This window comes from Microcaecilia unicolor, chromosome 9, assembly GCF_901765095.1.
Source record: "Microcaecilia unicolor chromosome 9, aMicUni1.1, whole genome shotgun sequence".
Lineage (NCBI taxonomy): Eukaryota > Metazoa > Chordata > Amphibia > Gymnophiona > Siphonopidae > Microcaecilia > Microcaecilia unicolor.
Genome location: NC_044039.1, coordinates 2051301 through 2065179, shown reverse-complemented (window position 1 = coordinate 2065179; position 13879 = coordinate 2051301). Strand labels below are relative to the sequence as shown.

General features: G+C 42.6%; 1 protein-coding gene across 4 annotated transcripts in view; it reads left to right on the top strand.

Moving 5' to 3' along the window:
• Window positions 1-13879, top strand: part of PLEKHA5 (pleckstrin homology domain containing A5) — a 278604-nt gene that overhangs the window by 241375 nt on the left and 23350 nt on the right. For 3 of the 4 annotated variants that reach the window (XM_030214049.1, XM_030214048.1, XM_030214051.1), the window contains 6 exons: window positions 3134-3235; window positions 4160-4271; window positions 5955-5992; window positions 10459-10579; window positions 11686-11798; window positions 12810-13019. In XM_030214049.1, coding sequence (XP_030069909.1) covers window positions 3134-3235; window positions 4160-4271; window positions 5955-5992; window positions 10459-10579; window positions 11686-11798; window positions 12810-13019 — 696 coding nt within the window. Of the gene's footprint in view, window positions 1-3133; window positions 3236-4159; window positions 4272-5954; window positions 5993-7988; window positions 8181-10458; window positions 10580-11685; window positions 11799-12809; window positions 13020-13879 lie in introns of all 4 variants that reach the window. The other variant, XM_030214050.1, reaches the window with a different exon arrangement.

Below are 13879 nucleotides of genomic sequence, written 5' to 3'. Positions count from 1 at the left end.
TTGTTATGTGGCATTTGAGACTCAGAACAGATTTATTTTATTTGTTATTGGTGGAATACACATTTTGTAAATAAAATAAAAATAAAGTCCTAGGTGGATTTCAATAAATCAAACATTAAAGTAACAAACCTTATTAATTCTACAATACCTGCCTTGTGGTTTTCTTAAGATCTAAGAGCTTCTTCAAATATCTCAAAAGCCAACTCCTAACGTTAGTTCATTCTTTACTGAGCGTGTAGTTGGACTCTGGAACTCGTTGCCGGAAAATGTAGTGACAGCAGCTGGCCTTTCGGAATTTAAAGGGGGTTTGGACAGATTCCCGAGGGAAAAGTCCACTGAACATTATTAAAAATTATTATTATTTTTTAATGGGTTTTGCCGGGTTCTTGAAGCCTGGATTGGCCGCTGTAGGAGACAGGATGCTGGGCTTGACGGACTCTTGGTCTTTTCCCAGTATGGCGGTACTTATGTGCTCAGTAGTGTACCTATTCCATTTAAAAATCATACCTGAATTAAATCTTTCAAAAGTAGGATTTTGACTGTCTTTGAAAGTTCCAGTGCTAATATGTTCTGTATCTGTGGAGACCAGATCCCCGTTTTCTTCACCCTTCATCATGATGGTACCTCATTTATGAGTGTAAAGATCTAGAGAGACAGCTAATGTGGTACTGGTTTAACTAATTGAAAGGCTTTAAATATCGTTAGAAGTTACAACTTTATTTATTGGAAAGCGTTTGTGCATGAACCATAGGACTTTCTTTTGTGGGCCATTTTTTCTAAGCAACAACCTGAAATAATGATATCTATTTGCTTGATGTAGTCTAGGTGTAGGTTCTGTGTAAATGGAGGAAAAGCCTCAATTACTGATCGGTTACTCCTTTGTTGAGCACTAATTTTCAACTTTAGGGAGTAACCTACAATCATCATAGGCATAAAAACCTCCTTAATGATAGTATCCCCACAAAAATACGATTTAATTATCTGTTGATATAATGGGGTATACTTATCTTTCCAGCATGTCAGTCTATGCAATCTATGCACGGCCCAACTTTGCTCCGAGTTTCGATCTCTGCATCAGGGTCCGTAGCACCATTCGACTGATCTCTGCAAGAAAGTAGTTTTGTTACACCTCTATATTGTCCAAAGTAGACCACCTTCATTATCCCAAAGAAGTCTCCCTCACATTTAGTGCTGGTTCTTAATCATCAAAGCAAGTTATGAGAAATGGCAGTGTTTTTTTTATAGCCTGACGTTAGACGCTATGAACTATGCCCCTCCTCTTCTGATTCAGCGATCGTTACGGATAACGTCACTACTAAGTATTAATTTCGATGACACTTCATTAGAAAAATTGATTCCATTTGATCTATTAGCTCCAATTGATATTTAGATTCACTCCATTTTTTTCTAAGGCCATTGCTAAGTGTACATTCCAGATGGTTCTTCCCAGATCTATGGGTCCTGATGTATCGAGGACACATACTCCATTTTTTTCCACTTAATCTCATCTAGATGAAGGCAGGTTCAATTGACGGGGACATATAGCAGTGTACCTCCAGGCTTTAACAGTAGCCAAAAAGCAATATCTCTCAGTGCACTGAACACACTGAAAATTCAACCGAACACTACATTAAGCCTCTTGTGTTTGTTTATGGTTAATATCATTTCTTTTTGTAATAACCAGATCTGTACTGGTTGAATGAAATGCGCCTGCAGATGTGGCTGATGTGGAGGGTTGAAATGCTGAAAGTTGTTGAAGAGTGGAACAGTGGTCTTTAAGTGAAGTTTTTGCTTAATTAACATTTCACTGTTAATTGCTGCCGAAGACAAAGTACCTTTTTGTAATACTGCATAACTAGAGAGCTATGTGATCTCTTACCTAACAGTAAAAAGGTACATCAGCCTAGTAAACTGCCGATGTACAAGTTGAGAGTTTCCTGGAGACCTTTTCTACCCCCATGTGGATGAAAAGATGAGTACAGCCATCTTAATATGTGCAAAAGGAAGTCCTCCTGCTTCTCCGAGCCAAGGCCATAGAACCTGCCCTGCTTCAGGGGAGAACTTGAGGTATATTCTCATCCCCCCCACCCCAAAAAAAAAAAGTGAGGAGTGTTGTGCTCTATTCTCAGTCTCCAAGATCTCAACTGTTACCTTCTCAAGAATAACCACCATCCCCTCCCTTTTTCCTATGCTCAATAAAGGAGATTGGATATGCACTCTGGATCTGAAGGATGCATGGACACCCTTCAGTCCAACCTTTCATGTAATGTCAGATGCCAAAAGCAAGGAGTGGAGGAGTGACCTAGTGGTTAGGGTGGTGGACTTTGGTCCTGGGGAACTGAGGAACTGAGTTCGATTCCCACCTCAGGCACAGGCAGCTCCTTGTGACTCTGGGCAAGTCACTTAACCCTCCATTGCCCCATGTAAGCCGCATTGAGCCTGCCATGAGTGGGAAAGCGCAGGGTACAAATGTAACAAAAAAAAAAAAAGTAAAGTCTCTAGTGCATAAATTAATAGTTCTTGATACCTTTAATAAATGTAGGGTATTATACAAGCTGCTTAAACATCTGGGTTTGTAAGCCTTTGCGTGTTCTTTCTCTGGTCTTCACTAAACACAGCTGTTTAAGAGAAGGAATATTAGATACTTTCCCTGACTGGATAGTACCATTCTGTTGATCCTGCACCTCTCAATGTGAAATGAGTATCCAGAATGTGGGAGATAACAGCACAAGTTCTCTATGCTAATGTGAAATGAGAAGCCACATATTAAAAATGATTCTCATATGCACAGGAAGTCAATGTAATACAGCCAAAACAAAAAGCTTTTGACATTACTTTGGGTATTGGTTCTGTGCCTAAGGTAACATAAGAGTAGCCATACTGGGTCAGACCAATGGTCCATCCTAACCCAGTATCCTTTTTCCAACAGTGGCCAATCCAGGTCACGAGTACCTGGCAGAAACCCAAACCTGCATGGAGCGATCCACCTTACTAGGAGGACCATGCTGGGTTTTTATCTGCCGTCATTTATTAATGTTACTGTGTTAGAGGTTCATTTTGACATTGCAATCTTTGACAGCCCCATAATTTCATTCTTAAAATCCTGGGTTGTTGTTTTTTTCGAGAAACCCAGGAGCTGGAAAGAGCATGGAGGGAGTATGATCGGCTGGAGTATGATGTCACGGTGGCAAGAAACCATATGCAAGAGCAGCTGGAGCAGCTTGGGGAGATTCAGGTACAGTGTAAAGCCACAAACAAACACTTCTTTGGTCAGGTTTACAGAAAATGCAGTGCACTTGCTGGGTTTATGGTTGCTGATGGTATATTAGTTGTGACCCCTGAGGACGCCACACTGCCGAAGCACAGTCCATGTTTGTTGGGTCTAGATTGTTTATGCAACTTTTATTGGACAATAAATGTTTTTAATTTTGAAGATTCTGGACTTCTGGTCATTCTTGGAACTTTCTCCTTCCACTCTGTTCTTGTTTGTCTGATTGCCATGGAAGCATTCGCTCCCTTTTTGTTTGCTGATAGAATATTAAAATATCTAAGTATCCAGGGTGAGGTGTAGTTAGTACTTTAGTTGACACAGTTCTCTTTGATAATGCAGATTATCTTAAATGTTTGTAGCATTATTAGAAAGATCCTAACTCATCTTCCTCCTCAGAGGTAGGAAAATACTACTACTACTACTTAGCATTTCTATAGCGCTGCCAGGGTTACGCAGCGCTGTACAAGTTTAAACATGGGGAAGGACAGTCCCTGCTCAAGAGAGCTTACAATCTAAAGGTAACAAACTATGTAGTCAGTGTAGGTATCAGGAATGGGGAAGGCGGTTAGGCGCCAAAAGCAAGGGAGAAGAGATGGACTTTGAGTAAGGACTTGAAGATGGGCAGGGAGGGCGCATGGCGTATGGGCTCGGGAAGTCTGTTCCAGGCATAAGGAATATGATTGTGTAGCAAATCTTTCTAGCTCCTATCCCCTAAGAATTGATGTTCCAGATCAGACCAAAGGTCCACGAAGCCCAGTTTCCTGGTCACAAATATCTTAAACAATCCATCATGTCCGTTCTTTTCCGGGGGTCGCGTCTAGAGTTGGTATAGTGCAAATGGATGCCTTGCTTTGGGTATGGCTCTCTTCAAGCATTTTCTCTCTGCAGACTGAGTCTGCCGGCATACAACGGGCCCAGATGCAGAAGGAGCTCTGGAGAATTCAGGATGTCTTGGAAGCTTTGAGTAAACACAAGCAGCAAAGAACATCGGCAGAGACGGGTATGGTGGCACTTTCCATCTACATTTACAAGCAGTTACCCTTGCAATTGCATGGGGGGGTTTTGGAGGGGGGGATGGGGTTAAATTAACTAGAAACCCTTGATAACGTTTCATGCATGTTCAAAAAGGAAAGAGGTGTGTTTGGGCTGTTTTGGTTAATATGTAGCACAGACATTAACATACATGGCGTTCACTCATCTAATTTCCTACTCCTTGCCCTAAGTATGGATCATATAAATGGATACTTAGCTCTAGTTTGTTAGACTCTCCGAGGACAAGCAGGCTTTCATATTCTCACATCTGGCTGACAACGGAGCCTGGTGCAGATGCTGACTAGCGAGTAAATGGAAAACTCTAGCACTGTCCCACCGCACGTGCTGGTGCCTTCCAGCCCGACAGGTCCTCCAGTCAAGTGAAAAAGCAAAAAGCCTACAACTAAATTCATCTCCTAGGGGAGGTGGGAGGGTATGTGAGAATAATCGGCCTGCTGTCCTTGGAGAACACCAGCTACAGGTAAGTATCTTTGCTTTCTCCAAGGAAAAGCAGTCCTTCATTATTCTCAGTTTGGGAATCCCTAGCTAGCACGCTCACTGAAAACAAGAAAGCTAGTATAGCTGAGTCTCCAAACATCGAGACTAAAAGTTCAATCAACCTGAAACTATATACATACTAGCTGTGTAGATGCAGCCTGGAACAGAACAAAACAGGGCCTAGGAGGGTGAAGTTGGATTCTAGACACCGAACAAATTCTGCAGAACTGCCTGCCCAAACCAACTGTCATGTCAGGTGTCCTGATCCAAACAGTAGTGGAAAGTGAATGTGTGGAGGCCGATCTCGAGGGCTACTGACGCAACCTTAGCTCTGACATTTTGAGCTGTGACTTGTCCCTCAAGAGTCAGCCCTGCCTAGGCACAAGCAAAGGAGATACAATCTGCTTGTTCAGTTTGAAAGTGTGCTGGTAAATTTTTAACAACAGGCTCTCTCTCCGGGCAATTTGTGGGGGGCCAGGGGTGAACTGGCAGGGACAACGCATGCATCTCTTCCCCCCCCCCCCCCCTGAGCCCCACCAGCCAATAAATGGACTGCTACCATTCCCTGCTGCTTTTTTCTGGCTCCGAGCAGCATACTGGGACTTCTCTCACATGCACAAGAAGTCCCAGCCTACTGCTCAGAAGCTGGATACAAGGAGTGGGGAGCAGCAGAAATCTATTTTGTTGGCAGGGCTCAGCATCCCCACCAGCAACATGAAAGAAAATTCAGGAGGGGGCCCAAGCAAAATTCTTAAAAACTTAACAAACAGCTCTTGCGAGCCCATGAGAGCCTGCTCCAGCACACCACTGGTTACAGCTGTTGATCGCTGCTAGAATTTTCAGTTACTCGCTAGTCAGCGTCCGCATCGGGCTCCATCTGATGACGTCACTTAGAAGTGAGAATAATCGGCCTGCTGTTCTCAGAGAATACCAATTACAGGTAAGTATCTTTGCTTTCTGTAATTTTTATCTATGGACTTATGAGCTCTTTCAAACACTGTAACTTTAATTGTATGGTTATTAATCATGTAAACCTTCTTGACTGGGTTCACCCAAGAAGAGGGGTATATAAAACGTTTAAATAAATCAATCAAACAACTCATTTTTTATTTGTTTGTCTGTTTGTTGTTTCCTTCTGATACATGTCCCACAGGATCTGCGTCTGCTTCTTCAGTGAAACAAAAAACAGAGGTAAGATTTAAATTCTGAAACTGTTTTTCTGGTCAGATACAAGCAGCACAATAAAAGGAACTTTCTCCACTCCAGTGGGTTTTACCATGTTCTGTAAGTTATGCAGGTCCATGACGCACTTATAGCAGCTCACACATGGAACAACTCTACGGCTGTCCGAAGTGCGAGCGTGCGTTGACTGGGTTATGCTAGTGTTCTGCAGTGAAAGCTAGGTGCTTAGTCGCTTTATAGAATAAGCTCCCACCTCCCACCCAGTTATAGAATTCCTTTTTATAACCTCAACACGACTCCTGATATAGGAAACAACGCCACACTGTTATACTCCACTGAGATATGTGATAACCAGATGAGGTGTTACCTTGCAAGGCAGTGTGAGATCAGGTCCTTTTTTTACTCCTGTCTATAGAACATCTTTGGAGAACCTGAGGTGGGCAGCAATAGTCTTTGTACAGAGCACTGCTGACTTCCTAGGTGTCTCTCACAGACACTTATTAATGTGCATTTGGTTTGTTTAGCTCGTGCAAATCAATTGTACATGCAAAACCTACAAATTAGCATATATGCAGTCTGCATACATTAAAGACTGGATTTGTGAAACAAATAATTTCAAAAAATTTGGAAAACAAAGGACCCTGCTTACAAAGGCGCACTAACATTTTTAGTGTGTATGAATCATGTAGACGCCCATAGGAATATTATAGGCACGCTAAAAACGCTAGCGTGCCTTTGTAAACAGGGCCCAAAATGAACCAAAGTGTTTTTGGCCATACATATCCCTAATAAATACATTCCCGTTCTTTTTTTTTTTCTGATGGTTGTTGCCTGAACTTCACATCATCTGCAAGTGAGGCCTTCAGATCCTTACACTTTGGTGACATAGTGGATGTTTTTTTTTTTATTTGCTTTTAAGGTGACCTTAGCAGTGTAGCCTTCACCTTTTTCCCATTTGTAAGACTATTTGACAGTGGATAGGATGGAACCCCAGATGGTTAGTAATGGCCTTGTAACTCCGTCCAGACATGTGAGCTCGTTTTCAATTGGATCTCTGAAATGTGTTCCCACTATTGTTTAGGTGAAAAGTACCCTCAAACCTTTTCCAGTGTCCAAAGTGTGTGCACAGGTACTGTCAGGGAAATATCTAAGGAAACTCAGGGTTTACTTACTGTTTAAAACACACAGATTCTGAAGAAGGCTTAGTACACTATTGTGCCTCAAGAAACATGGAATTGTTCAACTTTTACCCTTTTATTACAAAGGAAAATACTGGTTGAAATTAAACATAGTAACATAGTAGATGACGGCAGAAAAAGACCTGCACAGTCCATCCAGTCTGCCCAACAAGATAAACTCATATGTGCTACTTTTTGTGTATACCCTACCTTGATTTGTACCTGTCCTCTTCAGGGCACAGACCGTACAAGTCTGCCCAGCACTATCCCTGCCTCCCAACCACCAGCCCCGCCTCCCACCACCAGCTCTGGCACAGACCGTATAAGTCTGCCCAGCACTATCCCCGCCTCCCAACCACCAGCCCCGCCTCCCACCACCAGCTCTGGCACAGACTGTATAAGTCTGCCCAGCATTTTCCCCGCCTCCCAACCACCAGCCCCGCCTACCACCACCGGCTCTGGCACAGACCGTGTAATAAACAAGTGTATTATGGTGACAACTTGTAATTCTTATGTCTGTATCCTCCACGGGGGCTGCTGCTGGTCACTGCCCTGAAAACGAGAGAAAATATTAAGAGAGCACAGTAGAATCAGATCTCTGATAAAAGACAGAGGCCCTGTGAAGGAAGAAAGTGAAAAATACTGCAAGTATCCTCTGCTCCTTGGTGTCTGGGCTGTGACTGGCTCACCTGTATACCCTACTTACGCAAAATGAACTTTCTGAAACTTTCTAGTTTGTGTGTAGATTTATAGATGAATTCAACACAGTTGGTTAACACTTTGATGTACATCCTATCTAAATAAGACAACTGTTGTGTAATCTTCAGGAGGAGGACGTGGTGCCACCTCGACCTCCGCTCCCTCGCTCCTATGGCTCTAGAGAACAGCCTCCCACAGTCTCCCCTCTGCCCAGTGATAGCATCAAATCCTTGCTGTGTTATAGCAGGGCTCCGATCCATCCGCCTGAAGAGAAGAAGATCCACATAGGTCATGTGTACTCCAGAAATGGCTCTTACTGTGTAAGTGGCAGACTTTGCCACTCAACATGTTGCACTCGCCCCTCTTAGCTTGTGGCTCTGTTTTTTGTGCTTTGATTTTGTTCTTGTTGGCTCCCTGTGTACAGCTTATTTATTTACTTGCTTTGAGTTGTTGCTTTTTCATCTAGCTGTGAATGAAGTTCAGTACTCCAAAGACTCAAACATATCTGTTAGACTATAGTGCAGCTGGAGTTTAGGTTTATTCACCCTATTTGAAAGTGAGTTTAGTTAAAAACAAAACATGAGTTCTCTTCTCATCCTCCACTTGCAGGCTTCTCTCCTAAACTCAGCACTGCAGCCCACTGAAACTTTCATAACAAGAGCTCTGCACAGTGAAAATAAGGGTATGTCTGTTACTGAGCCAAGCTGGAAGCTAATGTTGAACCCTGAAATAAGAAAGACATGCATATTTCCAGACTTGTGATCCTTTGCGTTCAGAAGATCCTGCTGGAGCTTCTGACGGTAGGATAGTCATTGGTCAGTGGTGTTCACTGATCGCCTGCCATCAGCCTAGAAGACCAACTTCTCTGGCCCTTGGATTCTGTTTTCCTTACACAGGAATGGAGCATGCTTTTCTAGTTTATCAATAGAAATCAAACAAAATAAAACATGGAAAAGAAAATAAGATGATACCTTTTTTATTGGACATAACTTAATACATTTCTTGATTAGCTTTCGAAGGTTGCCCTTCTTCCTCAGATCGGAAATAAGCAAATGTGCTAGTTAAAAAATCCTAGTTGAACCATTAAAAAGAAGTAGATGAAACCAGAAGGTCACAGAGCTGCCAGGCATAAATAACCCAAGGACTTAATTTTACAGTGTGGCTTTAGCTAACCAGTGCCCATTATAAGTTTGAATCGCCGATATTTAAAAATGAATTAATGCAAGTCAATATTCAACCCGCAGTGGTCAGTGTGTTAAACACCGACCTTCACCAGCTAAGTTACGCCCGGATATTCAGCGCCGGATTTGACCACACTGCTGCGTCCCGGCCGTGTGGGTCAACCACCAAACTTAAGACTGTTTTTATGCATTCCTGTGTGCTCACTTAGCTATGCAGCACTGGCAATGAATGCTGCTAATCCCTTCTTGGCTCTGCCCTTGGAACACCCCTCTCCAACTCACACTGCAAATAGCCAGTTAGTGCTGATATTCTGCGGCACTGCCCTTCTAATGCCCGCAAAGTGTAGTTTAATCAGCCAGGAGCGTCTCCCACCCTCTTACCTCGCTTTGAATATTAGGTGGATTTTATTTATCAGAGCTGGATTTAGGCCTAAGGAACAACATAGGTCTCTGCCCAGGGAACAAAATCTGAGGAAACCCAAAAGGAGGGGCTGCAAACCACCTAATCATCTCTGAGAGACTCCTCTCCTCACTGTAATCTTCAGTCAGGCCTTAGTATTTACTTCACTTTGGTCCTGTGTAAACAGCAGCATTTGCATATGTATATTGCATTCATATGTAAATACCAATTGTCCTTGATCCAACCTAGTTCATCTCCAAAATGTGGCCTCAGTACTTCCTTGGAAAGACTTACACATTTAGTTCTATAAACTGGGGCAGCAAAATCACCACTTCCACATGTAAGCGCTGACATCTCCTCATGGAAGCTACTGGGTTTGTGCCATTCTTTTTTTTTTTTTTTAACGTGTCGACAGAGACACATGAACTCCTGCAGGTGTTGTAGAAAAGGTCCTGCATCAGGAGATCCTTTTGTGGAATATTATCAGAATTGAGCACATCTCAACCTAGATGCCTCAATTCTGATCTCGTAGGTTCTGTGCAAAATTGGGCTGTAAGAACATTATTTTAATTGGAACAAGCTACAATGTGATAAATGCACAAAATAAAGCTGCTCATAGCATAATTATAACAAAGTCCGCCCTGTGTATTTCTGTTACGAATGAAAAGGCAGAAAGGAAGCTCTGTGGCAGATGGTGAGCTCTGTTTCCACGAGAGGTTCCAGGAGCCCTCAGTCTACAGCCGGATCAGATAGAACAACACCTCCTAAACGCTACTGACCGATTTGGATTTCCATGTGAGCAACAGCCTGTGAAATGATCGAAGAGCGCATTTGTTGCTTCAAATCTACGTTTCATTGAGCAGAGGACATGCAAGAAACAGGTCTTCGATGAGGCTTTGGTGTTTGAGTCTTAGGAGACTAAAACGTTGTGTCTCGTTTTCCACGTGTGCTTGTGGGGTTGCTTATACCTTTTTGAAAATCCTGTCCCCTTGTTTCTAACCCTCTTGTGTTTGACAGGGTCCTGACTACAGACTGTATAAGAGCGAACCAGAATTAACCACTGTGGCAGAAGTGGATGAATCTAATGGGGATGAAAAAGGAGAGGCTCTTCCAGACGTGGAGAGTTCTGCAGTTAAAGGTTAGTTCAGCTTCATGGACTCAGAAAACTAGCAGCATTGAAATAAATGGCCAAAATACATTTGCAGTGAAATCTGACCTCTGGGGCATGTTCTTGTTCTCCTGGAAAGTGCTCCTTCGCTCTGTAAATCTATCACTAGCCTGAAAGGGTAAGAACAGGACCTGGTAATAAAACCCCTGTTTACTTAATTGTAAACGTTATTTGCTTCTGCAGGCATTGGTTATTGTAATGATATGTACTCCCAGGTCAACTTGATTTTTAGAAACATACCCACTATACACTCAGGTCAGCTTAAATTTGCTGTTGACATTACAACATTATGTACTCCCATTTTTAAGTCAATATTGTAGTATTAAATACTCTGACCAGCTTGATCATCATGGACTTGGTTTAGTAACAGTTAAGTACATTCAGGCCTGCTTAACTGTGAAGTTGGTAGGGTAACGCTATGTACTATTAGGCCTGCTTGATTTTGCCCTCCTGAATTTCTCCTTTAGTAACAGCCCGCTTCTTGGTTTTCTGAATACTTTCTTAGTTTAACAAGCTTGTGAGCACGATAACGTGGTTAAAAATGGGCTGCAGGAAATTCACTAGTCATGCAACAGTTTGTTTCATTTTCTGGGACTGGTGGTATAGAGTCAATGTGAAAAGGTTTTAGAATTGTGGCATAGGGTAGAACGCAGATTTAGTTAGGAAAACGAGGATAACTACGTTTTACAAAATGAAATTCTGCACTTTACAATTGAAGAGAAAATGATCCTGCAGCTCACAGCACTAATTGGTCTGTATGAATTTTCATGATGGATTTGATATCTTTGGAGTTATCTCTGACTCTGGGGCAGCAGGAGAGGTGAAGCAGCTCGGGGAGGGGAGGGAGCACCAGGAGGTGGCAGTGCCACAGTGGAAAAGCTTTTATCTTGTTTGGGGAAAGGGGAACATTTCCCTCCCTTCATCTAAATTGCCACTGAAGAATATGGATAGAGTAGGGAGTCTGCCGGTCTGCGGGAATCTGAAAGGACGTGGCATTGTTCTGTTTGCCCTGTGGAACTTGGTCTAAATGTCTAATACCTGGAAGTGAGATTTTACCATTGTTTTGAAATCTCTAGGTGCTTATTTTCCTGTTGGAGTTCTGCCTCCGAGGACAAAATCTCCAATACCTGAATCATCAACCATAGCATCTTACGTCACCCTAAGAAAGAGCAAGGCAAATCTTTCAAAGGTAATGAGTGATGAACAGCACAGCACCTTTCCACTTCCGTCATGCAGGATTTTTCAGTATAGTTACGTTTTCATGTATATTGCTGTAATCGTTTGCCACCTGCAGTTCCATATGGATATTGGTTACTCGATTTTATTTGTTTGTTTATGAATCACATCTTAATGCCAAACATGTTTCACAATTCATCAACCAATAGAGATTAAATTGTGTAACATCCATAGGAAATAATGCCATAGAGATTCTTTGAGTCACTAGGACTCAAGGGCTCATAAACATTAAAACATGCTGAGACCACACACTGGAGTTCAGCAAGGGTGAAGACTAGGAAGTAATCTTGGTTCTGATATTGTCCATGAATTCAACACAATATCTCTTTACATATGTGAGTATCAGGAAAAAAAAAGTCTGCATTTGACCTTCAACTTTTCCTGTGTATATCCAGCGCCTTCTAAAAGTCTTCACACCCTTGTATATTTTTTTACATTGTGCTCGCTTAAAAACACGTCAGAATGCATTAAAGTAGGAATTTGTTTGACTGATGTCTTCCCTGTATTGGTCTTACTTTCCAACCTCTGAAGCTGCTATCAAAGCTCACGCCAGTTATGATGTCATTTAATATTTGCTTTAAAACAGCCTCCTTCCATTTTTCCAAAAACAGTGAGTTTGTTGGCCTCTTGAGCTCCATATGCTGGAGAAGCAGCAGCCTGGCATGAAACTGTGTGTTTTTGAAATACGTATGTACACGCACACACTTCCACGTGCCCTTAACAGAGCTGCACGTTTGCGTGAGAGTATTTACGTACCATTGAGCCTGTGTTGGTTTTATAAATTGGGTGCTTGGTTAGGCCCAGTGCATAATGCTGCTGGTAAGGCCATTGGTACATGTGTAGAGTTCAGTGTTCTTTTCTTGCTGTGTGGGGTGTGATCTTCAGGGTCTAAGAATTTTCTTTTATGTGAATGTAATGCTGCTACATATTTATTTCTTGCTGATGCTCTGTTATGCATTTGTAGGAGAGGCCAAGAAGTGCAGTGGAGCAGCTGTGTTTGGCAGAAAGTCCCCGACCTCGGATGACAGTGGAAGAGCAGATGGAAAGAATAAAAAGACACCAGCAGGCTTGTCTGAAGGAAAGGAAAAAGGGATTAAACTTCATTGGAATTTCAGATCAGTCTCCTCTGCAGAGCCCTTCTTCTCCAAAGGACAATCCTTTTAAGCTGTCACAGGTGAGCTGAGTAGTCACACTGTTGAAGCACAAGAGGCTTTAGGGCCTTTTTTTTTTTTTAAAGAAGTAAAACACTGTACAGCATTTTAGAGAAACAAGAAGCCTTTTGGTGTTTGTTTCTATGCCATCCAGCTGACTGCCTTGAGGGGCTGGTTTGTTCCTCTAATAAAAAGCAGGGCATGTGTCCTCTTGAAGCATTTCAGCTGCAGCAGGTTGTCTCTTGAAAGTTCTGAGCATCAGAGTCCTGATCCAGCTGAGCATAGCAGACCAGGGGTCAGCACTTCCTTGAGTTTGGCGATTGCGTTATGGGTGGAGCTTGAGATAGGCCTCCAGAATTGCTTCCCAGTCTACACCACTGTGATGTCAGTAACAGCATCCTGGGGGGATTTTTCCCAAATAATGGTAGTTTTACAGTGCAAACATTTTGAACACGCGAAAATCGCTAGGTGGTCACACTGAAAAGCCTGTAACTTCGCTGTGTTTAAAGATAATCACATTCCACTTGACATATAGACGTAGATATTAACAACAAATAAAGCTGTAAAATTTCACATTGAAATTCCAACCAGTTGCTGAGAAAACAGCAAAAAACTCAAGTTTTTTTTTTTTCTTTTTGCCTCATCCTGTATACAAACGTCAGTGCAGCTGACATGGGGCCTCACCATCTGCACATGCTTAAGGCCTGCCACCTCCCAGCCCCTCTGAGTTTGTAGGGGGTGGAACTCATTAGGCCTTGAGCCTTGTTTTGGCTGCCTGACTTTGTTTTAACGCTGCAGGCCTGGGTAACGATGCAGCAGCAGCGAGTGGAAGGAAATGCTGAACATCACAGGGGTGGGGGTAGAGGGTAGAAGCTAGAAACCT